Source organism: Leiobunum rupestre, chromosome 6 (assembly GCF_980474605.1).
Source record: "Leiobunum rupestre chromosome 6, qqLeiRupe1.1.hap1, whole genome shotgun sequence".
NCBI lineage: Eukaryota > Metazoa > Arthropoda > Arachnida > Opiliones > Sclerosomatidae > Leiobunum > Leiobunum rupestre.
In genome coordinates, this window is record NC_143389.1 from 48,072,878 (window position 1) to 48,100,072 (window position 27,195).

General features: G+C 35.3%; 5 protein-coding genes, 2 long non-coding RNA genes and 1 pseudogene across 8 annotated transcripts; 6 read left to right on the forward strand and 2 right to left on the reverse strand.

Moving 5' to 3' along the window:
• Nucleotides 1–2,048: 2,048 nt before the first annotated feature.
• LOC149941277 (uncharacterized) lies at nt 2,049–3,598 on the forward strand. The gene is made up of 4 exons (XM_090179449.1): nt 2,049–2,119; nt 2,483–2,730; nt 2,802–2,940; nt 3,475–3,598. Coding segments are annotated over exons 1-4 (513 nt in total). The 5' UTR covers nt 2,049–2,117.
• Nucleotides 3,599–3,626: 28 nt separating this feature from the next.
• LOC149941278 (DNA oxidative demethylase ALKBH2 pseudogene) lies at nt 3,627–4,010 on the forward strand (annotated as a pseudogene).
• A 935-nt stretch (nt 4,011–4,945) lies between these two features.
• LOC149941279 (uncharacterized) lies at nt 4,946–7,420 on the forward strand. The gene is made up of 3 exons (XM_090179450.1): nt 4,946–5,198; nt 5,528–7,332; nt 7,377–7,420. Exons 2-3 carry the CDS (start codon nt 5,550–5,552, stop codon nt 7,418–7,420), a joined length of 1,827 nt encoding a protein of 608 aa, XP_090035576.1. The 5' UTR covers nt 4,946–5,198; nt 5,528–5,549.
• Nucleotides 7,421–19,260: 11,840 nt separating this feature from the next.
• Nucleotides 19,261–21,590, forward strand: Not11 (CCR4-NOT transcription complex subunit 11). The gene is made up of 11 exons (XM_090177731.1): nt 19,261–19,441; nt 19,537–19,642; nt 19,700–19,834; nt 19,900–20,022; nt 20,086–20,258; nt 20,359–20,488; nt 20,550–20,759; nt 20,827–20,906; nt 20,966–21,035; nt 21,105–21,260; nt 21,329–21,590. The coding sequence occupies exons 1-11, from the start codon at nt 19,404–19,406 to the stop codon at nt 21,455–21,457; spliced, it is 1,350 nt and encodes a 449-aa protein (XP_090033857.1). The 5' UTR covers nt 19,261–19,403; the 3' UTR covers nt 21,458–21,590.
• Nucleotides 21,447–23,027, reverse strand: Prp38 (pre-mRNA processing factor 38). Its single transcript, XM_090177733.1, has 7 exons — nt 22,864–23,027; nt 22,633–22,792; nt 22,434–22,573; nt 22,284–22,369; nt 22,113–22,220; nt 21,797–22,046; nt 21,447–21,730 (listed from the first exon to the last, which is right to left on the reverse strand). Exons 1-7 carry the CDS (start codon nt 22,991–22,993, stop codon nt 21,606–21,608), a joined length of 999 nt encoding a protein of 332 aa, XP_090033859.1. The 5' UTR covers nt 22,994–23,027; the 3' UTR covers nt 21,447–21,605.
• A 389-nt stretch (nt 23,028–23,416) lies between these two features.
• On the forward strand, nt 23,417–24,782 carry LOC149941282 (uncharacterized). Of its 2 annotated transcripts, XR_016481312.1 has the most exons (4): nt 23,417–23,485; nt 23,634–23,716; nt 23,845–24,001; nt 24,064–24,782. It is a non-coding gene; the product is annotated as an uncharacterized LOC149941282 (long non-coding RNA). The 2 variants fall into 2 exon arrangements; XR_016481311.1 differs by having other exon boundaries at nt 23,423–23,716.
• A 134-nt stretch (nt 24,783–24,916) lies between these two features.
• LOC149941283 (uncharacterized) lies at nt 24,917–25,533 on the reverse strand. Its single transcript, XR_016481426.1, has 3 exons — nt 25,299–25,533; nt 25,090–25,219; nt 24,917–25,028 (listed from the first exon to the last, which is right to left on the reverse strand). It is a non-coding gene; the product is annotated as an uncharacterized LOC149941283 (long non-coding RNA).
• Nucleotides 25,534–25,771: 238 nt separating this feature from the next.
• Nucleotides 25,772–26,481, forward strand: LOC149941284 (NADH dehydrogenase [ubiquinone] 1 alpha subcomplex subunit 7-like). Its single transcript, XM_090178575.1, has 4 exons — nt 25,772–25,885; nt 26,015–26,061; nt 26,130–26,276; nt 26,330–26,481. Exons 1-4 carry the CDS (start codon nt 25,820–25,822, stop codon nt 26,397–26,399), a joined length of 330 nt encoding a protein of 109 aa, XP_090034701.1. The 5' UTR covers nt 25,772–25,819; the 3' UTR covers nt 26,400–26,481.
• The last annotated feature ends 714 nt before the right edge of the window (nt 26,482–27,195 follow it).

Below are 27,195 nucleotides of genomic sequence, written 5' to 3' on the forward strand. Positions count from 1 at the left end.
TATTCTACTAGGTTTCATTGCGTTAATTAGGCCTTTTAATCAATTAAAATATGAAAAACCTAAATTGTTCACGACATCTTGTTTTCAACTACTGGAAAACAAGTAGCTCCAGTTAATGTCCAATAAATTTAATAAAAGTTTAAATCTTATTAGGACTCAAATGATTATTGTCAAAAACTATTATAGTTAATTCGCTAGATTGTGGATGCATTAAGTTTCCTGGAATCCAGGAAATTCACTGTATTTCGTTCAAGGTCAACTTCCTAAAACGTTTCGAACGTTTTGGACATCGAGGCGATCGACGTCACTACTCATTTATATTCGTACTTTTCAATTGCATTTTTATCACAAAAATTAAACCGTTTCTAAAAATACTTCGTGCAACAGAATATTTAAACTTTTGGAAATTAAATTTAGACGCGCACTTAGAAACATCATAACCTAGAAATAAAAATGGTTTTTCAATATATCAAGTAATATAAACCATTTTACAGGAACAGCTGTAGTCTATTGTGGAAAAAGGATTTAAACTTCTTATAAACTTCATTTCCGGGTTTCCCAATATGTCTACTGTCCCCTTTACGGGAATTTCAGACACCGTACTACGCCATTCACTTGACTTCTCAGTAGGGGCCCCGGCTAATTCCGCTAAATGGCCGTGAAAGCATTTCCGCTTTGAACCCCCAAATTGAAGCGAGAACCGAATCCTTTCGGGGCAGGCTGACCCTCGTTGTCAATAGGAGGGGGCAGTAAAACCTTTTAGGGAGTGGGCCGCTGTTTTTGTGGCCTATAAAGAGACACTTTTCATTAACTCTTGTCAGAAATACATGAACCGAAATTATCAGCGTCCTATTCCTCTAACACGGGAGGCAAGTTCCCCGTTTTCCCCCATCTTAGTGGCCGCGTGCTACCTTCCCCTCCTCGAAAAGAGAACCTCCCCACCTCCGCGGAGAAGGTTTGAATACGCTACCTGGCGACGGCCGAGCGAAACTTTCTCGAAAAACAAATAAATGAAATATGCTGCTGGGGAAAAATTACAAGTGCATCATGTGTCAGTGGAAGAAAGGCTGTCACCATTAGAAGCAACGTCCGAGGAAAGAATAGCTCAAACAAATATCATCGTAATCAGTTGTTATTAGTTAATGAAGCCCAGTTCACGACTAATAAAAACTAGACTAACTTGACTACGTTAAGAATTATAAACAATAAATATTTGTATTATTTTGTTAAAATAATTGTACTTGTTTTATTTGAAATATAAAACTGAATAGCAACGTAAATGCAGCCTTACTCGTAAACGAAATCATCATTTTTATTTCTTATTTCTACTAGCTCTTTTCTCGTGGTTTATTTCAGTTTCTTCTTCTTCCGTAGCCTTCTGTTTCTTTGGTCTTCCCATATTCTTTACTACTGCAGGCCTAAATATTTTTATCTGGGTTTCATATATCTTAAGTAGCTCCATTAAGTAATTGGTATATTTTCTAATTCTAATAAAACTTAAGTATTTCTCTGTTCTTTCATACATAAATGGTCTGGTAAGAATAGTTAAAAAGGTTTAAATTTATTTACTTTTAGCTGCAGCTACCGCGTTCCACAGTTCCACTGACCTCTATCAAAAACAAAACACGGCTAAGCCTAGGTTTGCAGACCACGTTGCTCACAATTTTCTTCGATGAAATAATTTATCTTAGCCTCACTAGATGGCGGTCTAGTTACCCGTGGTGCATTCGAAATTTTCTCTGTAGTCGCGGGAGGCGGAAAATTAACAAGGTCTCCCTATTTAACCCTCCCCTGTCACACGGGGAAATTGCCGCCCGAGAAAAATTTGTTCGCTGATAATTTCGGTTCATGTATTTCTGCTCTTGTCACTTTCGATTTGATTCTACTACAGAGCACTCGAGCGATATCCAATTACCAAAAGTTTTTTTCGTTAGTTTTTGATAGTTTTTGGGATTTAGGTTTTGATAGTTTTTGGGTTATAGGTTTTGATAGTTTTTGGGATATAGGTTTTGATAGTTTTTGGGGTTTAGGTTTTGATAGTTTTTGGGAGTTAGTTTTTGATAGTTGGTTTTTGTTAGTGGCTTCTTTTTCTAACCTGCACCAAGTTTCTTCTATCAATGTGAGTATAAAATATTTTGGTACCTTTAATCATTATAGTTTTACATAAAAGCCAATAATTTAACATTTTTGCGGTAGTTCATTAATATTGGAATGAAATTAACAATACTTTAATAGGGTAAAAAGGTTTTTATACGGTAATCTTTGTTTATGATATAATATATATTGATTTTATCATTATGCGTATTAATGATTTAAATTCCTAAATTAATTAATAATTAATTTCTCGAGTAGTCTATATATCAGTTAATTTAAGCTTAATTTTCTAATAGCTTAGATTTTTCTTCATAAATTAATGAAAGTGTTTATATTTTAAATTACAATTCAATTATTCTAAAACGTAAATTGATATCTTCCGCTTCAGGGAAGTCAGAATCAAAATTGGGTCACGATGGATGAACGCGACAGTCGTAGACAATTCGTTTGGAAACCAAACGACCTTGGCAATGTGGAGCGATGCTCGCCATCGGAAACTATCACCAAAAGTCAAAACTGGAAACAAGAACCATATAGGCTGGGCAGAGTTTGCTGTTCAAAATAATGACGGAAACCAATTAGTTGCACCATTCGCTGTCACCAAAGACACGGAAAACCTCGGACCCTGTCTCATTTGTAAGATACTTTGAATTTTTATTATAGCAAATTTGAAAATTAATTTCATTCATGAATTTATTTAAAAATAGCGAAATTCTTATACCGAAAACTCTTCCCGGAAAATGAGGCCGTGGACCTCGGAGAGATTTCTAAAAGCGACTCCACTAAAGAAATCGTTAAACGGAAAGCACCGATAAGTACGGATATCTTACCAAAACAAATTGCACGGTAAGAATAAAATTGTAGCGTAAGTAACGTATTAACTTAAGTATGACACTGAACAATTTCAGTGAAAGAATGGGAAACTCCCCACTACTTTATCTCATTGCTGGCGAAATAGCCAGGCAAATTATAATTTTTAATATTTTCAAATTTCAAAATAATTAAATACTCAATTATGTGTTCTGTCATTAGCCTCATAATGATTTAATTGGTCATGGTCGAAACCGACTTTCATTAAAAAAATAGGATGTTCTAAATTTTAGTAAACTGACAAAAGGCGGTGGACATCACGCCAGAAGATGCAGAAAAAAATAATATTAATAAATCATATATTTTTATTACGATTATAGTATAACAAGGCATAATAAACAATCAGAGTGCCCTATATTGGCATTTTTAAATTTTAATATATTTTATTGATTATATTTATTTCACTTTTCTTTAAAAACAAAAACTAATAAAAGTTATAATAATAAATGTTTGATTAGGCTTAACGTAAAAAAAGTATAATAATAATAATAATACATTTGTATTTAAAAGGAACGAAATCTCTGACGAACAAAGGCTAATGTGTGGACTATTGAAACGGAAAAAGACTATTCTCGAATCTCGATGTTCCACCAACTTTAATTTCGGGAAACAATTTGAAATTATCATATTTTAACCTTTTGGAAAGGGGTTTCGCCGAAAAAATGTTTGATCATTTAGAAAAAAATATTTCTTATTTTACGGGTCGAATGTCCCAGGTGAAAATACGTGGACAATTCAGAAGCATTCCTCGCCAGCAGGTTGCCTTTGGAAACAACGGATTAACCTACAGCTACTCAGGGAATACTTTTCCCGCCAAACCTTGGCCTCCCATCCTTCATTCCAAAATTGCAGAGGCAGACTTCAACTTTGTCTTGGTCAACAGGTACAACGATGGCTATCAATTCATTGGAGAACACCAAGATAATGAACCCGATCTAGACGCTACCGTGCCAATTGCATCAATTTCTCTAGGACAGAATAGAGACTTTCTTGTGCGACATAAACATTTGGTGCGAAACAAAGAAAAGAAAAATAAAAACAATTAAAAAACTCTGGAACTCGAAAACGGTTCTTTGCTATTAATGCACCACCCAACCAACGAATTTTGGTACCATTCTCTACCAAGATGCTCCGCGCTGAAACCGCGTATTAATCTGACTTTCAGAAAAATTATAAACGGTAAATAAAAGGTGTTAACTATGTTTAACAATAAAAATAAACATATATTAATGTAAAAGATTTGTTAATTATTTCACAAATTAATTTCTATAAATTGCTTATCCATTTTTGTTAATTAATGCTACCTTAATAAGGCCTATTACAGCTTACTGTTATTGGGAAAAACTAGAATGGAGATATAACGCCTCAAATGTAGGACAATCGGGCTAGATTTCGAAATTACTGCCAATATTAAAATCGTTATATATCAGCTCGTATCGGAGCTCACCGGCCAATTATTGGTTCTTTCAATATGCCTAGTAATGTAGATTAAAATAGTTAAAAACCAATCAGTTCTACCTTGCGAGAATATAAATATATCGGGAAAACCAATTGACCCCGATTTTATAAGACTTTCTATTTCGAGAACTTTTTCCGTAATTAAAATCAATTTCGCTCGGCTCGTATCGGAGCTCACCGGCCAATTATTGGTTCTTTCGATAGGCCTAGTAATGCAGATTAACATAATTAAAAACCAATCAGTTCTACCTTGCGAGAATATAAATATATCGGGAAAACCAATTGACCCTTATTTTATAAGACCTTCTATTTCGAGAACTGGCGAAAAATTTTGTGTTTTTTAAAAATGCGCACTTCCCAAAGCAGAGAAATTCTATTGTATTCTCACGCCATCTGTTTTTATTTTAAGTATTTTAGTATAGTCTAACCGTTATTTCGTCTTATTGAGTCCTACGTTACCCAACAAATATTTTTCGTTGAAAATGATTTCGGCGAATAGACGGCGGTCCCCATCCAAGGTTACTAGAGAAAAATACACCATTAGGTTGGAGCATTCCCGCTTCAAAAAATCGCCCGAAAGCCAGTTTTCCAGGTCGGGGGGTAGAGACACTTTGTGCCTCGATTTTGACGTCATACGTGGGCGCAACAGGAGTCGCGTTTTCTCTAGTAACCTTGGGGCAGCCGGTTTCATAGGGAAGTCAGAATCATGGCGAGAAGAAGAGCCATAAAAATTCCGCCTTGTCATCGATGAAAGAAAGGGGATTTTTAATATCGTCGTAAGTACATTACGTATCATTAATATTCTTTCGTATTATAATTTAAATGGTATTTCTTATTAATAATAAAATGTTTATGCAATAGGCGCTTCAATAAATATCTAGAGCTGTTAAAAAGAGTCTTTTGCGCCCTGTGTGTGGCGAAGGCCTAAATATAAAGTTTCAAAACCGCAATAACTGATTATCAGTGATTGATATAGTATTTATTGAGGCGTCTTATTAGTGAGAAGAAAAATGTTTTTTTTTTGTTAAGTTATCATAGCTTCATAGTAATATTTTACAAAATCAAGTTCAATACATAGTATTATATATTTTTTATTACTTTAAAGGTTACTGTGATAGCAAGTCATCATGCCTGGAATGTACTGTTCAGTGAATGGGTGTACAAATGGTATTGGCAAAACTAAAAACAATGGTGTTTCATATCATTGCTTCCCCAAAGATGAAAACATACAAAATCTTTGGCTCTTGAAATGTTCTCGCAACATTAAAAATGTAAAAAATGCTAGAATTTGCTCAATGCATTTCAACGAGGACGATTTTGAAAACAAGCTCAAATCACAGTTGCTGAACGTGAAAACCCGGAATATCTTGAAGAAAAATTCAATACCAAGTCAAAATTTACCCATAAAAAATATACAAGAATCAAATTTGAAAAATAAAAACTCGCGCTTAACTTTACTGGCAATAAAACCAAATCAATCCTTTTGTAATCCACCTAAAGGCACTACGCAAAGAGGAAAGAGCCTTCAACTGCATTTCATAAATCCAGACGAAAAAAGCCAGAATATAAATATTTTAAATAGTACAAAAGTTCATGAAACGCATACTCCAAAAAAAATTCTTGAAACTTGTATTCTAAAAGAAGTTCTCACAACGCATACTACAAAAGAAGTTCCTCAAATGTTTACTCCGGAAGAAGTTCCTCAAATGTTTACACCGGAAGAAGTTCCTGAACTGGGTTCTCCGAAAGAAGTTCCTCAAATGTTTACACCGGAAGAAGTTCCTGAACTGGGTTCTCCGAAAGAAGTTCCTCAAATGTTTACACCGGAAGAAGTTCCTGAACTGGGTTCTCCGAAAGAAGTTCCTCAAATGTTTACACCGGAAGAAGTTCCTGAACTGGGTTCTCCGAAAGAAGTTCCTCAAATGTTTACACCGGAAGAAGTTCCTGAACTGGGTTCTCCGAAAGAAGTTCCTGAACTGGGTTCTCCGAAAGAAGTTCTTACACCACGTGCTACTAAAGAAGTTCTTACACCACGTGCTACTAAAGAAGTTCTTACACCACGTGCTACTAAAGAAGTTCTTACACCACGTGCTACTAAAGAAGTTCAAGTATTTACTACGAAAGTTCCTATACTGTTAAACAATAATGAAAATTCTCTTGTTTTCAAACGCACTATTGTTTATGACATTCCTAAAGTTTTTAAGTATAAAGAAACTCTGGCTACTTGGAGTATGACAAAAGCTAGCAAATTCAATACCAAAGATTTTCGAAATACAAACAATTCTAGTACTGATTTTAGTGGATCAAATCTGGAAAATACATCGGACCCTAGTCTATCAATTCCAAACAACTCAAGTGCCAATTCAAGTTTTGCATCAAATGTCAGCGATACTAGTTTTTCACCTACTCAGAACTTGACCACCAACGATTCAATCTCAGATAATAGTTTTTCACCTACTCAGAACTTGACCACCAACGATTCAATCTCAGATAATAGTTTTTCACCTACTCAGAACTTGACCACCAACGATTCAATCTCAGATAATAGTTTTTCACCTACTCAGAACTTGACCACCAACGATTCAATCTCAGATAATAGTTTTTCACCTACTCAGAACTTGACCACCAACGATTCAATCTCAGATAATAGTTTTTCACCTACTCAGAACTTGACCACCAACGATTCAATCTCAGATAATAGTTTTTCACCTACTCAGAACTTGACCACCAACGATTCAATCTCAGACACTAGATTTTCTTATAAACAAAACTCAAAATATTGTCCTAAACCAAGCAATGTAATATTGGAAAATAATGGGCAAGCTGAAATATGGAAACAAATAGCAATGAAGTACAAAGAATCCCATGAGAAAATGACCAATCGCTGCAAGAAATACGCCAATTCCTACAGTAATTTAAAGAAAAAGTTTTTAAAATCTAAGAAGAAAAATAAGATTTTGACAACAAACATAGCCATAGAGAAAGTTTCCAGCACTAAGTTACAAAAAAATGTTAAAAGACTTGGGCAAGAAAAATTTAAATATCAAAAACTGTACAATGAAAGGCAGTCGACTTTGCAAAATGTTTTTTCGCAAAGCCAAATCAAGATGTTAACAGGAAAGAAGAAGGTTCAGTGGTCAAATGAGGATTTAGCTAATGCTTTTAGTCTCCGTTATCTCAGCAAAAGAGCTTACATTTACATGAGAGAGAAAAGAGGAATTCCCTTACCACATTTAGCCACACTAAAAAGATACGCAGCAAAATTAGACCTAACTCACGGAATTCTCAGTGACATAATTAATCTAATGTCAGGAAGGGCGAAAAGCTTGCCAGAGGTAGAAAAACTTTTAGTTTTGACCTTTGATGAAGTGAAAGTGCGTAGCATTTTAGAATACGACACTAAACACGATCAAATATTAGGAAGATTTAATCAACTGCAAGTGGTTATGGCTCGAAGCCTCTTTTCACCGTGGAAGCAACCCATATACTTGGGATTCGACCAAAAAATGACGAAAGAAATATTAATTAAAATTGTATCAGAGCTTCACAAAGCCGGATTTAAAGTTGTAGCTTGTGTGAACGACATGGGTGGAGGCAATATGAGTTTATGGAATTCCCTTGGGATATCAGTTCATAAGACCTGGTTTTTTAACCCAGCTGAGCCTGAAGAATTAATTTATTTTTTTGCCGATGCACCACACCTTCTCAAATTGATCCGGAATTGGTTAATTGATACCGGATTTAAATTGACAAATGGCACAACAATTGGTATAGAACCAGTAAAGGCTCTACTGAAATTGGATTTTAATGAATTACAATCTTGCCCAAAATTAACCAAACAGCACGTAGAATGTGTAAAAACTGAGAGGCAAAATGTTCGGACTGCAGCGGAGCTACTGTCTCAGACAACAGCCACAGCAATTAGTAGATTAGGTATAGAGAAAAAACTCCCTCATTATTTAGAACTTGCCAAATTTATTAAAATTGTTGATAGTTGGTTCGACATCTTTAATAGTTATAAGAAATTTGATAAGAAAGATTTGAAATGTGGTTTTGGAATTTATGCCCAAAAACAATCAAATGCCTTAGATAAAATGTTGAAAATGGTTACTTCGATGAGGTGTGTGGGAAAATCCCAGCATTGTCTTCAAATGTTTCAGAAAGGCTTAATAATTTCAATACAATCATTGCAAAGCTTGTATTATTCTTTACGAAACAAATATAACATAAAATATTTATTAACCCATCGACTTAACCAAGACTGTTTGGAAAATTTTTTTTCACAGTTGAGATCACGTGGAGGTCTGGATGATCATCCTACACCCTTAAATGCTTTGTACAGGGTTAGGATGATAATTTTGGGAAAAAACCCTGGCGTGGTCCAAACAAATTCAAATACCATTTCCCAAGCACCAGATGAATATTTCACCGCAGACATTTTTAAGAATGCATTTGAAGAAAACGATTTAAACGATATCAATTCTGAGTGGGAGAAAAATGTTATTGAACCAATTGGAAATAGTTCAGAAGCCAAAAATCCATACGCATCTCCGCCAAAGAAAATTTCAAAACCCATTTCACCTCAAACATCAAAGATATTTTCAGAATTTGAAGAAGGAGGAATCGAATATTTAGCAGGATGGGCAGCAAGAAAGTATTTGGACAAATATCCGGATTTAGATCTAAAATGTAGCAGTATAATTGCGAATGAGCATAACTATAATGTACCATCGTGGGTCTCTCAATTAACTTTGAAAAATCTCGTGAAACCTTCAACAACATTTTTAAATGAAGTAAAAGAGTATGAGTCTATTTTCATCGAGGCTCATGCTATCGAAATGGCGAATAACCGACTCTCCAATGAACAAGGAATAGTGAAAAGTGTTGTTGAAAAAATTATCCGCAATGTTCCATGTAAATATCCATCTGACATCGTCCATTCATATGTTAAAATTAGAACAATCGTACGAATGAATTACTTAAATCAACAACATCAACAGGAGGAGCAAGAAAAAAATAGAACCAGAGCTAAAAAAATGCTCAAATTAACAACATAATACGTAATAACATTATGAACTAGAATTAAATTTATTTTCTTATTGGTTGGTAATGAAATGATATGAACCTCTAAAGCTCTCATTATTTTTAGATCGGACATAAATAATTGAAAAGTGCATTATATATTAAAGTGCAATATTATTTAATCGATAAAATGACTGTGATATTGAAATATGTTTGTTTTTAAAAGCTTTCTCAGCAAGTCATTTTATTGTCATGTACTGTAAAAAATGTTAAAAGTAAACTTGTTTTAATTGATAAAATGACTGTGGTATTGAAATGAAATGTTACCACTCAATAGCTTTCTTCGCGAAAAACATTTTATTTTCACGTACTGTAAAAATGAATCTAAAAGTTATATTGGATTTAATTGATAAAATGACTGTGATATTGAAATATGTTAGTTTTTAAAAGCTTTCTCAGCGAGTCATTTTTATTTTCACATACTGTAAAAATTAATTAAAATTAAGTGTTTTAATTGATGAAATGACTTTGGTATTGTGCGAATCTGAGTCTGTGCCAATTAAAATGTCATAATACTAAATGCCAAAATAAAATAAAATATTAGAATTAGTTTTCTAATTATGTGATAAGCTTATTACAAATACTATTTAGCAACTAAGCTTGAGTATTTCCTATGAGATTTTAATCTAAATTTCCAAGCTTTTCAAATTAAGAAATAGTTAATTGATGTATAATCATGGTTTGTTTAAATTAAAATAATAAATGAATATAAGGTTGCCTTAAACCAAAACCACGTAACATTGTACACAAATCTTAAAAAGATTTTTAAAGCACGGTAAAAGGCAACTATACCAGTCGTTTAATAGATTTATTTTTCTCGAGTAACCTAGAATTATACCCGCTACTCGAATTTTGGGCTTCTGACGGACATCTTTTTGCAAAAAGAAGCTACCCGAAAAATGTGAGTCGCCCACGTATGACGTCACTGTCTCTCTCTCTCCAAGCCGTTTCGGAAAATCGTTCAAAACCCGTATATTGAATGCGCCCCCCTTGGTCCCCATCACCTTGGGCGGTCCCAGAGTCAATTCGGCAAAATCTCCAATTGTCGGAAAAATAAAATATAGAGTACAGTAGGCTGAGTAGGGTACTCGATGCGGCTAAAAATAATTTTAGACCCAACTAAATTCAAATTAGTTTAAAATTGTCTTTACACAATAGAAACGAAATGTAAAATCACGTTTTCAATGAGAATTACCTTAACATAATTTAAAATATCCAAAAAAACTACTTTTAGATCAAAAAAGGGCGAAAAATCAATAATTTGCAAAAAAAATAAATAAATTGCAGTGCAGTTCCAGTCGGATTAAGAAAGGCGCGAACAAAATCATTTGAATTTTTTCGAATCCTGGAGCGAGTATATCAAATCTATTTGAAAATACTACAATTAACGATCTATCTAAAGATACCTTCTATAGAAATAAACCTTATAACGGCGGAGACACTACCAAAGAATAAAGGAGTTAACTCTGTTTCGCGTTTTCGCCTTTAATTTTCTTAAATATGACACGGTCAAACTAAATTAAATTTACGTAATTTAAAGAAGACTTCACGATCTATCGAAAGACACCAAGTATAGACGTGTACCTCTTATAGGGGATAAATTATGAATTAATTAATATTACCAAAGAATAAAGGAGTTAACTCTGTTTCGCGTTTTTCGCCTTTAATTTTCTTAAATATGACACGGTCAAACTAATTTAAATTTACGTAATTTAAAGAAGACTTCACGATCTATCGAAAGACACCAAGTATAGACGTGTACCTCTTATATGGGATAAATTATGAATTATTTAATATTACCAAAGAATAGTGGCGTTTACTATGTTTCGCGTTTTTCGACTTTAATTTTCTCAAATATGACACGGTCAAACTAATTTAAATTATCATTTATAGAAGACTTCACGACCTATCGAAAGATAGTATAGACATTTATATTTTGGAATGACGGATTTGAATAGCTGGTCTCAGGGACACGTCGAATAAGAGCATACTACTGTTCTTGTGTAATAAGAACGTATGACAAAGCGCTACATCATTAATATTGTAGAGCACGAAACATATTTTATGGAATTTATTTCCTAATATTAAAATTGAAATACTCCAACTACTTAGACGCTACCTATCATTTGATGTTGGTATTAACTAAACTAGGACGTCACAAAAACCCAAAGGGTATTTTGACACAGACTTGAGCGGAGCGAGCGAGACGTGAAATAAGAGCATACAAGAAATAGTTATTAAATTGAGCAAACATATTTTATACATCGCCAAAGTTACAAAAGCTCTAATCTCTCTAGTTCTTTTTTTTTTGGTTGGTAGCCCGGGTTTACTATTAACCTTCAAAAGGCGCTCAAAATTGAAACCTGGATCGAAGATTATGCCATCCAACGTTTAATGAGTAACGCCTGTTAAAACCGTATTGTTAAAACCGTTGGAGCAAAAACAAATCGTGCCTCACCCCAAAACGTTGCTGCCAAAACAAATCCTACATTCGCTACTCAATCGCCACAAACAACCCCTAACAAAAAAGCAGCCGCTCCACCAGCAAAGTACGTATTATAATTAAATTTAAATTTAAATAATGTAAATAAACAATTTAAAATTAGTAGTTAATTACCTAAAAACTAATTAAATACCTAATTAAAATATATAAAGAACTAATTAAATACCTAATTAAAATATATGAAGAACTAACTAAAATAAATAATTAAAAAACTTATTTACAAATGTAACGATCTACAAATAATTCATTATTTCCAAAGGAGACACCTTTTGGATGACCCAGCGTTCGACAGCGACGATGAATTCAACGAAATGGCCAATTTCATTCCAGTTACTTTAATGCCTGGGGAAATAGTTGTAAAATTAGGCAGTAGAGTCATTGAAATTGAAGTTGTGGAAACCATGAATTTCATTTTGGACAGAATTAAATAAAAAATGCATAAAAAACCGCCTTTCATTCTTCTCATCTCCCTCTCTCCCGCAAATGCATAAAAAAGCCTTTCAATCCCCTCCCCTCTTACACATACTTTACGTGCACTGACAGGTTCTCTATCGAAAGTCGCCTTACACACATGCTATCTAGCGATACTATTAGACCCAGGCTTCGGACGGTTTCTACTCTCTCGCCTTTTACGCGCGCTGCGCTGCAAGGTTCCCTCTAAAAGTAGTTTTTTTTTCGATATTTTAAATTATGTTAAGGTAATTCTCATTGAAAACGTGATTTTCTATTTCGTTTCTATTGTGTAAAGACAATTTTAAACTTATTTGGATTTAGTTTACTCTAAAATTATTTTTCGCCGCATCGAGTACCCTACTGTACTCTAAGACCACCGTCCATTTTTCTCAACGAACCTTGACCACCGTCAATCTGACAGAAAAAAAGGGGAAAAGCCATAGATATAGGAAACGTATATAAAGGTCTAGATAAAATATTTCAAAGGGAGTGAATACGGAGTTGACAGCTAGCAGAAACGCGTAATTTATGCAGGCTATCCTTATAAGGCGCTATCTATCGGTAAGAAAGCTCGTGCTATCGTCGCGAGAGCCATTGTCTCCTGCTTAAAAATTATACTAAAAGTCACCAACAGATGGTGTCTAAACACTACGGCCGGCGGAAAGGTCAAGCACTTAGTACTAAAATGCTAAGAGAGCTCGCGCTCTTGGTCACGTGCCTTCCTCGGTGTCTGCTAGGTGTCAAATCCGTATTTTATGTTAGGCTTAGACGCCCCGAAATTTATCTAGACCTTTATATACATTTCTTATATCTATGGGAAAAGCAGTAAGAGACGTTTTCCTATTAGATTCCGGATATCGCTGGACTCCTACAGAACCAAACATAAAATATCAAAAACCAAAGACGAAATAAACAATAAAATTTTTTTTTATAAACGAAAAATGAAACGTTTTTACCAAGAATGTATTTATTTATCGAGATAATTTTTAGCGTTTCTCCAATTCCACCCGTTGGGGCCCCCGGTATACTCCTCCGCTTTAATAAAATCAAATAATACTGCAATCTCATTGGTTCTTAAAAATTACGTTTTTCGACGCGATTTAGGGCCCGTTCCAGAGACGAAAAATTCTCGTTAACTAACGAAAAAGGGGGCGTGTCTTGTTAATTAACGAAACTTTTTCAAAAACGCGTTCCAGAGACATTTGAACGAGACAAAAAGTTTTGTTTTTCAACGAGAGCTAGACGAGCTCTCGTTAACGCGTTCGAAGGCGAAAATAGTGAAAAAATGGCGGCGGAGTTTCTTCGAGCTAACATGATTAAACAAGGTGTAAACAATATCGAAACCGATGTCCCCCTGAAAATAATGTATCGCGATTGACCCAATACTATGAATTGAATATAAAAAAAGGATTTTTGGCACTACCAATCAAACATTTACCTGAAACCGCGTTTATTGAGCTACAAATGGGAATGACCAAGGCCCGAATTGAAGACACCCCATAGATTAGATTTTGCTACACAGGTAAGAATTCGTTTATCATTATTTTTATTTAATATCAAAACGAAAAGAAGAAAGAAAGATCTTTTCGTTTTTATATATTTAAAATGTGACTCTGGGAGCAATTGTATTATAAAATAATCTTATTATAGATCATCATAATTATCTGCTGTATTTGTTTTGGAAAGCCGGAAAATTGTTATCGACACAAAACTGTCAAGTTGAGAATGGGGAACACATCTCCCTTTTGACCTGATACCCAATGATAAAAACTGCCTAATATACTGAATGAAATGTTTAATGAGCCCCTAACTACTTTAATGGGTAAAAAATTACCGGAAGGTGATAACCACCACGTAAAAGGAGTAAGGGTTGAAGTAGAAGAAGCAGTAGGTGGCCATTGTCCGTACGTTCATTGCTACGCCCACCGCTTAAATTTAGTTTTAGTTGACTGTTGCTCCAAAATATCGACAGTTAGGGAATTACTTGGTTTGGTTCAAGCAATTTACAACTTTCAAAGCAATTTGGTTATTAGAAGTGAATATTTTGAAAACTCTCAAAAAGATCTAGGGTACGACATACTGAAAATGCTACAAAGCTGCGACACTCGATGGTGGAGCAAAAAAAGGGATTAACTATTTTAGAAATAGACTCGATTCCGTAGTTTTAACTTTAGAGAATCTGGTTGAAAACGGAAAACCCGACAAGGCTGCTGAGTGCCGTGGGTATATATCCCAATTACATAACTTTAACAACTTAATATTAGTCGTTGCATTAGATGAAGTATTAGGCGTAACAAATTCCCTGTCGGAATATTTACAAAGTTCCAAAGTTATTTTTACGGAAGCCGTTGCCATTGGCCAACTTACTGTCAAGACCTTAGAAGATTGTAGAAACTCTGAACGCTTTGATTCTATTTGGGAAGAAGCTACTAAAAACGCGAAATCGGCTGTTATTGCAGTACCTGACCGTAACAGTGCGACGCTAATTTCAGACACTTCTACTATAAGTGTAATTAACCATTATATATTTAATTTCGGCTCTAGGGTGTCCCTAGCGTCAGCAAAAGCAAGAAGGATTCTCGTTTTGGTTGTACGTTATTCCGGGTATAAGAATATCTAGGGGTATGATTACACGTTAAAGAAATAAATAAACAAATGATCGGGTGTCCAAGTAATATAATATAAACCAATATTGACAACTACACTAAAATACAAATATCCACACTTTAAATAAATGTATACACCACACTAAAATAAAAACAACATGCAAATTACGTTCGTTTCGCGGAATCACGAGGGGGAACAACGCGGGCTCTCTCTCTCTCTCTCTTTGTAATATTAAATGGAAACCGTTCTCGACTTTGGCTCACCAATTTTGCGGTTAGTCTGTTGGCTCACACTTGAGATGTCTGCTCGAGTCTTTGGATGGGTACTTCCGTAGTTGGGCCTTTGGTCCTACTCCATTGGATAACTTCTTTACTTGTTAAATTAAACTCTGCCTAATACTGGGCCTGAACTCTTTAGTCTAATTCCTAACTTCTCGCTTTATCCCGGGACTAACTGTCTCCGGACTCTTCCTTCTACTCAGCTACCCTGAGGTTCTCAGGTTCCCTGGTTCAGCGGGACTCTCTTGAAAAATCGCCAACTCCTCGGTTTACTGTACAGGGAGGTCACGTGATTAAATCAAATTTCGAAGATGTCAATTTGTAGGTCAATGATTGGCGAAGGTGAAAGGTTAAAGGAAGCTTGAGAGAGGCGTTTCTTTGAAAGGTGATTAGTCGAAGTATATTTGAAAGTCGGTTGTGGAAATTGGTGACACGTGTCCGCGTGTGGTACCACTTTTTGAACCCGCGGCACTTTCGGAAGAAGAGAGAGTAGTCTTTACACTTTACGTTTCCGATCAATGTCGAGAAGAGCGGATATCGAAGAATAGAGAGAGAGGGGTTCGATGGCGCACAATGGGACAAGATGTTAACGCGCGCAAAACACTGTGTAGAGGAGAGCCATTGTAACAAATGTTGGGGTAATAAAAACTTTCGCGAACGAGAAAACACCTTTTGTAAAAATAATACACTAATGATAAACATCAGGGCTTGGACACCCGTACGGGGATAGAAAATATAAAGGGGCTTAAAGTAAAATAGCTAATGGATAACGAGAATGCTTTCCACGTGTGTGAAAACGAAAAGATAAGATGCTAGGAAATTTTACGAAGAGCGAAATAAAGTGCTGCCAGATGTTTTAAGAAATGAATGGTAACTTTAAGAATATAGGATAATTAAAAATTATTGTAATAAAGTAAGGATTAAAAAAATTAAGCGTCGCAACAGCGAACCATTAGCTTTACGTAAACGTAAAATTATCCCTAACAGGAGATTAAAACATAGTGTGGTAACAATTACAACGGGGACCAGGGAAACTGAAGCAAAAACCCTAATAGACCAGATGAGGTCCACCTATTTCGAATTAATAGACAAATTTATTTCTGAAATGAAAATCCGGCTATTAGAAAACTCTGGTCTATATAATGGTATCATGGCGTCTGACCCTAACTCTGAGAACTTCCTATACGAAATCGATATCCTAACACATTGTAACACATATACGATAGGTTTCATTTCGACCTTGATTCCTTAAAATGTCAAATTAAAATTGCAAGAAATCTAATTATCCCCAAAAAATTTAACAGCGTAAGCGACTGCTTCCACTATTTAATGCTCGATTTAATGCCCATGGAAGTACTACAAGGTTGTTCAATGCATTCCTGTCGCAAACAATATCTCAGAAAGAAGTTTCAGTTCCCTGAAAAGAATAGAAACACGTCTTTGAACAACTATGGGGTAATTTAGACTTTAAAATCTGGCTACGTTGTCCATTAATCGGGATTTGTCGAATTGTTTGAAAGAAAACCCAAATTTAGTGGTTGACGAATTTGGTAAAAGCTCTAATCGAAGAGTATTATTCTTTGATTAAATTGCGAGGGCAGAAAATTTTATCTTTCCTAAGAAAACCTTTAAATTAACATATTAGTGTCATAATTTTAAAATTTTAACTATAGTTAAGAAAATTCTTTAAAATCGGACATTTCAAAATTAAAATATATAGATAGGGGGGGGGGGGGGGTCTTTAAATCAGACCGGGCCTGTGTGTTAAAAATTCCTGGCGGGGGTACTGTGCGCTCGGTACTGTGCTTCCGTGGAGTTTGGAGAAAATATGTCGTGCAGTCGGCATCGGGAAATGTGGTCTTTATATTGCTGGATTTAATTTACGAGGATCCAGGCAGATGCGTATTCCCCTATCTGATTTTCTTTGAACCACCATCGGGTGCACCCATTCAGACGGGCATTCGACTGGTGTGATAATCCCGTGCTTTAGCATTTTTTGTAGTTCGTCATAAACTGGCTGTTCTATGCGTATGGTAGTTTATGAGCTACAGAGACAAAAGGCATGGCATTAGGTTTCAATCGAATTTGATACTTTATTGGGAGTTTTCCAATCCTATTAAAAACGTCTGAATATTGATCGATAATGGCTTTAGTGCTTTATTGCTCCGACGATGTTCGTACCATAGATGCTGATATCGCCACAGTTTGGCTTGATTATACATTAAAATCCCAATACTCCATGTTCATTTTAAAGTTTAAACTTTGGTCAGAAGTATCGTCGCCTACCGACTGAGTTTTGAATCGAATGTGTAAAAGCTGCCTGCTCATTCAAAATTATCTCGATATAAAGGATGAACGTTTCAGTTAAAGAACATTCATATTGTTGTCTGCTTTTTCTTCACACATTACGTTGACAGGCAATATAGTAGATGGCGCTATCTTTTCTAAGCTCGAAGCCGTTTTCCGGGCTTGTTTGCATTCACTTACAACGCCACCTGTGATGACTAACCAAACCAGCGCCATCTATTACAACAACTGCACCTCCTAATACTCCAGAACAAGTTAATATTTAATGGGGCGTAGTAATTCTCATCCTCGGAACAGGCGATAAAAGGTTTTAGTTAAAAAGAGTACACTTTTACTCCGAGAACAGGCGTAAAGAAACCACCTAGTATTGACTCACCTCTTGGAAGATTTCGCACCAAGTTGAGAAATAAGGATTTTTTTAAACTGGTCCTGTGGCCAGTAGAGCCTAGGTAATTTAATTAAAAAAATTCCATTTTTAACCTTCAAAATCAGGCTTTCATAATTTATGGTCAAAATATCTATTTTTTTATTCGGGATTGTAACGTGTGGGACAATTCAGTCCGCTCGTCCAGAGCGAGATATCCCACGCCAACGGGGGGAAACGTGGGGACATGTGGTCAGAAATTTATATACCGGTGCTCCAAGCGAATTAAAAAGCCTACTACACCGGTAGTCTCATCAGAATGCCACAAGCCCGGACAGGTGACAAATCCAGCATGGGTAGCAGAACCCCACTACTGATGGTCGCACCCTCGACGCAAGCCACTCATCCCGACAAAAGGCGCAGCAATGGTTCGACCAGCCCCCACTTCACGCACAGCTGTGGGATAGAGAGCGGATGCTATAGCAACTCCAGCTGGCACCCCACCTACGGAGGTAGAGAGACAAGCCCTTTGGAGAGAGCTCCTAAAGGAGAACGACGGGCACACAGGAGTCCAAGTAACCCGGCACAGCTGGCACCGGAGATCCCGGTGGGACCCCAAAAGGCCGGGAAACCGGTCCGCCGTGCCCTCATACGGAGGCCCGCCGCCCCACAGCAGGCTACCCAATCCGCCGAGGTAGCCAGGTTGCCTGGACCCTCTCCGTTAGCCTGAGCCGAAGCCCAGTATCCAGCCCCTACCTGACCGAAGTCGGAGGTGGAGATAGGACCATTTGATCAGAGCTAACATCTCCCAGTGTGCCACCGCCCTTATGGGTCACAAGAGCCGGACCCCGACTCCCCGGTAAAGCCACCAGTTATTGCACACCCTGACCCCTTAAGGGCCGATACGTTGGGGGATTGGTGGTCGTCCTCACACGGCCATCCACAAACTCTGCCTCCCAGACGCTTGGGATTGCAGGAGTACGCCAAATTATCTATTCTTGACAATATGTGCTAGAAGCAAAGACCAAACAATTTGAGGGATTAATATAATATTTTTTTAATGAACTAAAATCTTCAAGGGAAAAAACTTCGAATTAATTAAGTGGTCACCAGGGCCACTAAGACCCCAAGCATTTAATTTTTAAACTGGCCCAGCTAATTTTTAAACTGGCGATTGGCCTGTGATAGTGCCTTATTTCTCACACTGTTTTGCACCCCAATTTTTGCTGAAATTGCAGCTGTCGTCTGCACAATCGCCTGTGGTTTCTAGGCTATCAAATCGTATACGAAAACGGGATATAAAAGTCATAAACCCTATTTACTTTGTCCTTCATTTACTATACGTTTGCGTAAATCAGCAATTGATATTTAATGTAGCGTGTTCATAATGGCATTATCAGTTAAAGAACTCGCATGTTTATTAAAGTAAAGTGATTTTCAAAACTATTCAACTAAGCCTTTGTTGCTTTGTTCCCAAATCTCAATTCGAACTTTTTTATTATTGGTTTCGTTATTTCAAGTCTTGTACAAGAAGAGGGATTAGAGAATCAGACATTCGATGCCGTAGCAGTCGCCTTGCACCATAGTTTTAGCAAGCAAGACCACTTTAGAATAGGATGTGCTTTGGTAAATAAATTCTTTTGATAATGGCTATTAATAATTTATTGTGAATATCGTGTCCAGGTTATGCTGTTGCAACAAGCGGATTTGCTTCCAACCTCAGCTCAAAGATTAGCTGCTGTTTTTCTTTTATATGAAATGTATAAAAATGAATCTGTTACATTAAATCCTTTTGCGTCTATTTTTGTACACGCTCTGGTTAGTGTTCATCATTAAATTTTTACAGTAAATATAGTACACTTTAAAAAAATTCCTAATATTAGCATCCCCCTGATGATATCATGAAAGGAACTGGGAAAAAACTTGAATTTGCTGGCGCACTTCCCAAATTTACTAGTGCTGAAAAATATTTTATTTCCCAGATGATTTCAGCACCATCCAAAGATGTAAAGCATTTATTTTAAACTAATTATGCAATGGTTTTTTTTACAAAATACAGTATTTTTAAGCTTTTTAAAAAAACATTAAAACAAGTCATTTCCTTGGATGCTACTAACTTGCAGTCTTCAGATGTTAGTGGTTTGCAAGTAACCATTGCAGAGCGCCAATCTGAAATGACTCAGATAAGCAAAGCTGGAATGCCTGTTGTCATACCAGATCCTGACTTGAGACTTGCTGATGGGTGAGTAGTATATACTGTTTACATAAAACAACTTCTATATCCTGAAATAAAATGTATTTTCAAGAATTTACACAAAAAACCAAATATTTTATTTATTTAGGAAAATTGATAAGGATATGATTCAAAAAACTGCCCAGGATTTAATAACTGGCAAAAAGCCGCCAGTAGAACAGTTCTTTAGACCAGAAGCTGTTCGTTTAGCACCGCCCCTACATATATGTGAAGATGAGGTATTTTTGGTGTCATGGTTTTTTGTGATAAGTTTCAAATTTTCTGGAGTTTGTTATATAGCTAGCTTGGATGGTTCCGACAGAACCAGCTGAACATAAAATTTCCTGGGATCTATCAATGTGTGTGAATAATATTGTTGGAATGGAAGCCAAGAGACTAATGGCTATGGCATTTAAAGGCTCATTAACTTTGCAACAACAGCAACAACTGCTGTCAGAACTTCAACAAGATCCTAAACTTGTATACCACATTGGTTTAACTCCTGCCAAAGTATGCTACTCTACTTAATCAATTTTCTTTGTAAATGAATTGAGTTATCATTCTGTTCATGTTAAAGCTTCCAGATTTAGTTGAAAATAATCCTTTAATAGCCATAGAAGTTTTGCTAAAGCTTATGCAATCAAGCCAAATCACAGAGTAACATTTTCATTGGAATTAAGTGTCTATAATCATCTGAATGTTATTCTTGTATATAGATATTTTTCAGTTTTGGTGAATATGGAAATGTCCCTTCATTCAATGGAAGTTGTAAACAGACTCACAACTGTATGTATGGTTATTTCTTTTACCACTTCAAGAGTACATTCTAATAGGTCATTGATTTAATTTAAATAGGCAGTTGACCTACCCACTGAATTTGTACATTTGTATATTACGAACTGCATCACCACTTGTGAGACTATAAAGGATCGCTATATGCAAAATCGTTTAGTGCGGCTAGTCTGTGTCTTCCTACAATCTCTCATTAGGAATAAAATAATCAATGTTCAGGTGAATATATCTTTTTCCCAAGGTATTGCAAATTTTGACTTACACATGCTTCTTGCACTTTATTTCAGGACCTTTTCATTGAAGTTCAAGCCTTTTGTATAGAATTTAGTAGAATAAGAGAAGCAGCTGCCTTATTTCGGTTATTAAAGCAATTGGATAGTGGAGATCCAGTAATTTTACAACAAGTGGCGAAATGAAATATTTTTGTTTGTAATATTTTAAAAGTTGCTTACATCATAGAATTCTCTTATAAACTTAATACACTGATATTGTATATACGTTTTTATTGATCCTTATGATGATGATGATTGATTGTGTTATAAAATTGTCTATCACCCAAATAACTCATGGTCTCAATGGAGCTAAACCCAAACTTTTGCGAACAGCATTTTCTTCAGCATAATCATCTTTTGAATTACGCGATTTTCCTTTATGGCTGCTTTTATTAGATTTGTGTTTCCTTCGATGGACTGTAAAATAATCCAATTTTAGTAATTAGGTTTAAAAAAGGAAAATAGTTTGCAAAAACACCAAACCAGGAGGAGTTTTTGAATGAGAATGCATTCGTTTTCGGTCTCTTCTTTCCTTATCTCTATCCCTAGAGCGACTGCGTCTCGAACGATGACGATCTCTAGATCTAGATCTTGACTTTGATCTCCTTTTAGTACTGGGAGAAAACATTCTTTTCTTTTCTGGAGAACGACTTCTCCTCCTTGCACTGTGACTCGCAGGGGAATGCCTTTTTCTTTCATCATTCCTTTTATCTTTTTCTTTTTTCTCTTTCTCCTAAAAATATTATATATTAGTTACATAGCTGCGCACTCGCTACTGTAGCAATTTGTTTTAGCAAACCTCTTCAACTTTTTCATCTTCGGCATCTGAATCCACTTCATCTAAATCATCTTCTAAAGCGCTTACTCTAGGTTCCAATTGATTTAACTCTTCTAAAACTTGCCTTTTCTTCAAATGAAGAAACTGGTTTTAAGTTGGTGTAATTTTAACTTGTATATAAGTTATACCTGCCTGAATTCTTGGTAATATAACATCAAATACTCTTTCAGATTTTAGTAATTCATCTATGAATTCATCCATGTGAACCACTTCATAACCTAAATTAAAACTATTATAAATAGATTGCCAGATATTTGAACTAATTAAGTTTTAATTTTTCACTTTTTGCTTCCACTTCACCAGCTTGGCGATTCATCCTTCTTAGTTTCCGGTAGTCATTGTACAATGGTTCCAAATATTTATAGCAATCTAATGATGTGCCTGTCAAACGCATATAAGCAGCACCTAATGCCCTTACGTATCTGTATACGGTTAACTTATTAGACTCTAACATATATTTTCAATTAGTTGTTTTTCATACTTGAAATCTTCTTGTCTTATGAATTCAACTATAATATCCTTTTCTGGTTGAATTTGAAGCATTTTCAAAACCAAACAAAGGAAAGGAGTTGGTTTTATATTCCCTCCATAAACACCACCAATATATTTTAACTGCATGGCCTTGTCTACCAACAACTCCGCTATGAAACACACCAAGGAAAATACTTATAAAACAAAAATTATAATTTATGGTATTCATTTTTTCATATACCTGTAAGTGCGAAACATTCTTCCTTCCAAAATCTAGAGTCATAAATTCTCGCTCTTATAATTTTTTCTACAAGATATTGAGGATTTGTACCTCGAATAGATTTTGCATCTTTCACAGTTCGATTCGCCATTTTGTTCTAAAGTAACTGTGTTACGGTGCTACCAATGTTCGGAAGTCGAAATTTCCATTGCTGGATAGTAAATTCCCCGAGAATTCCCTAACCGCTTTTTAGCCCCGCCTCCAACGGAAAACATGCCATCATATGAGAAATTTTACACAATCTGGCAACGCTGTCTGAACTGGTATTTTTTTTATTATCATTATGCCGTGTAAAATAGGCCCTTCCGTGTGGATCCAGGGCAACGGGGTCTCGATATAGAAACGGTTTGAAAGAATTTTTGGATTGCCTCCAAAATTCGTCTGTTGCTGACGTCACCCAGATGAGATCCCATTGATTTTCAATAGGATCTCATCTCAGTGACATCACGATGTTCGTTAGGAACGAAGTTACCAACCTTAGCCTTAGCAACCACAGCGTATCGAGGCAACCTTTTATTCGCCACCGAAAACTACAGCTGCGCCACCTAGTCACACTGCCTAGAACTATATTTGGGTGATACGGGTAATGGCGTTATGCGAAAATGCGCGTTTTATAACATCAATTAAAACATTTTACTAACGATTTTAGCATATTTTTTAAAGCGTGTTCGAATGTTTTGTATTAACAAAGGTGTATATACGACATTTATTTAATTTTGAACTGTTAATAGGTATTGAATTCGTAAATATAAGTATAAATATTCGAGTAGGCCTTGGAGAATTCATACACGGGATCAGTTTGAAAGTTTTAAAGGTATGTAGGAAATTTATTATTATCTTCACATTAGAACAAGCCCAGATTGTTCTAATTTCATAGACTAGTAGCTTCAGCATTTTGTATAATGAATAATGTATTTTAAATAATTTTATTTGGTATATTAGTGAATCGCTCCATGCTTGAAATTTTTAAGTATATTGGAGAGTAGTCTACTCTGGATCCATAGAATAAGGTGTGCGGATGCTTAAAACAAAAGTTAAAATTTGAAGTTGGTGATGGAAAACACAACATTTAAAGTGTCCATTGTTCATGCAATAGTGGGTAAATATATTTTTTATTAAAACCCAATTCTTTAATGTAACCTGTTTTACTTATTATTCTAGAAATTCCGGCTTTTGCAAACATGCAGTAAATTGCTGGTCTATCCCAACTTTCTGACTTTAGAAGTGGGGTAAAATGAAGGAAAAGAACTAACTGTGCCTTCGGTATTGTACGGTAATAAAATGGTTAGAGTTGCGAGGGTTAAATTTGGCTGGCTCAAAAAGGTATGTACTCTTATTTGGTCACTTAGTTAGTCTCAAAAATTTATTTCTAGCTTTTAGTCGGAATGAAATATTTGTGGAGAGTCCATTTGTAGCGAAGATAATATCAATTGAAGAGGCAGTGGCACAAAATAACTAAGTTGGAAAGGAAGGAATCTACTGGCTAACGATTGTAGAGGCTACTATGGAAAAATTCAGCTAGGCCTTTTCATTTTTTTGTCTATTCTCTCAATTGCTATTTTTAATTGATATTAAGAGAGACTGACAATATTTGAAGAAAAACGTTGTCCAAATATATAATTTTAGATTTTAGATTTTAGTTAAAGAAAAGTTATAATTAAATTGTTAAATTAGTTCCTATTTTAAATTTTGGCCAATTAGTATTTGTAGATAACAAATGAACTGAACTATTTATGTTATGAATTTTCTACTCAAAGCCATGTTAACTAAAAAGGCAAAAACAAATGTATTATAGAATTAATTCAAAGTTAAAAGCAATTAAATTCATTGAAGAAACCACTTAATTAGAAATTACAATAGAAGTGAATAAAATGTTAAGATATGCAAATAAGTATTAAAAATAAAAACCATTTGAATTTACTGTATTATTTTTAATCATATTGGGATCTGCGGCAATAGCTCGAAATGTTATTAATCAACTGGAAAACTCATACCGAACCATCAGGGTGGCAAAGATACGAAAATTGGGGTTCAATACAAAATAGAAAAATATGCCCTTTTAACGCATAATTTTGTGGGCCTCAATGTAATATTTTCCAGCAATAATGACAATCGAACGGCTTGACCTAAAATTAATTTAATTCATTAGCATTTCCTTATTTTGCAGTATATAATAAAACAGATCACCTTTAAAACGATTCACAAAACGTAGGGTCCTCTCTTTTTATTTAGTTACATTGGATTTGTAATAAGTCTACATGGTAAATTATTGCTTGGAATGGCACTGCATTTCATGCGTCTCTTGAATTCTCTTCATCTAAATGACAGTTCTTATGATATATATTTAATAATATTAACTTTAAAATCAGTAATAACAAGTAAAATTTGTGTCTCACCATTTCTTTCTAAAAAGTCTTTATCTTTAAAATGGGCGCTGCAAATCTGTGCCCACTAACTAGGCATCTTCCCTGATTTTATATTAGTTAACCACACATTAAAAAGATTTTTGCATTTCGGAAAATTGTGAAACGATAACTCCAACGTTCTTTTCTCACCATTTACTTGAATTGTAATATTTTTAAAGGCAGTATTACTACAAAAAGGCAATTTATGCCACCTCTGCGCCTACAATCCGCCATATTAATCGTTTGTTTTGATCAACAAAGTACGCAGAAAACCAAGCTGCGGGGGTAGCGACTGTGGCGCCGCCTATACCCGTTTCGCTAGCGATAAAATTTACTAACCATGTGACAGCATAGAAGCTCCATGGTGACAGCATAGAAGCTCCATGGTGACAGCATGTCGTTGGGTCTTTTTTGCCGCTTTGATTTTACTATTTAAAAATGGCAGTTTTGGCTGGTGCATGTGACATCGAGGCCTTCACATTTTGAAGAGATGGCAGTACTGGAAATTAAAAATGGCCAAAGTAAGCCACCGTGATGTTGGTCCAATAATTTCTGCGATTAGGAAGTTTTTACTTGGCGTGAGTATTAGTTTATTGTTAAAAATAATTTTTTTTAAAGATTCACTTTAATTTATTCCGTAGTACGTTTATTTAAATTGAATTGATTAAGGACTTCTTTAAGATTTAACCCTTGGCTAATTGTTTCAGAGAAACCTAAATAAGGCGCTGAGATTTCAGGATGAAGTCGCAACACGGTAATTTTACCAATCTTTTCCATGATCTGAAACTGAAGTATGTTGAAATAATTCCAATTTTATTTTAGATCACCACCGCCCCCCATTTTGCCAGATGGACCATCTCACAAACTAGCCAGTAATTACTATTTCACTAGAGATGGAAGAAGAGAAAGCAAACCCAATGAAGTAATCCTAAGTCCTAGATCACAGACTGTTTTAACCGCAGGAAAAGAGTATGTCAGTTAATCAATTCTTTAAGCCTCCATGTAATATGGTTTATTTTTAGGTCACCAATTAAATCTATTAATCTAATAACCCCAGGATCGGGATATGTTTGGAAAGAAAAAGCTGAATAGATTTCAAATTTCTAATGTAATAGCTATAAAATTGTAATTTTAATGTATTAAATGTATAGTGTTTGGAGAGTGCAAAAATATTTTTTTGAATCAAAGATATTCTACTTTTTATAATAAACAAGGGCACATAATTGTTAAAATTTCTATTTATAAATGAAAATTAATGTTGGGAATCTGCTTGGACGGTTTAGAAGTTTAGTAAGAAACCCTAGGCCAGCCTCAAAACCTATCTATTTACTCTGATTGAGCTGCAGCATTCATCCCAAGCTACACTGCATCTATGTCATCTCAACCAGAGTAAATAGATAGCTTACCTTAGGCAGAAAGTAGTTAGTGCCACTTTAAAATTTTGAGTTTTGAATTGATCCTAGATATGCTATTCTTATCTCAAATCAATTTATATCCTATCCTGGTAGCCATTTGGGAAACACACAAGGCAATTTTGGGCTTCGGCAACCGTTACTCTTAAAAATGTGTAAATATCACACGCCAAACAGGTTAATATCCAGTACTAGGTATAAAATTCCTCTCGTAAATACGAACATCTACCAAGACCATAGCAGCTAGCAAAAAATGCGCCCGGGGCGAGTGAAAATTGCCAATAAGTTTAATTCCCTTAAGAAAAATTATATTTTGTCGCCCCTAGACCCTACAAGAATGAAAAGATGGAAAAATATTTATATTTTTCAATTTCGTGCACCACCTTAGGCCTAAGTCATCGAGCGACTTTTAAAGCCTTTAATTCAGGTGCACAGTGTTTTAAAATCGACTTTTTGCGGCCAAAATTAAATACCGA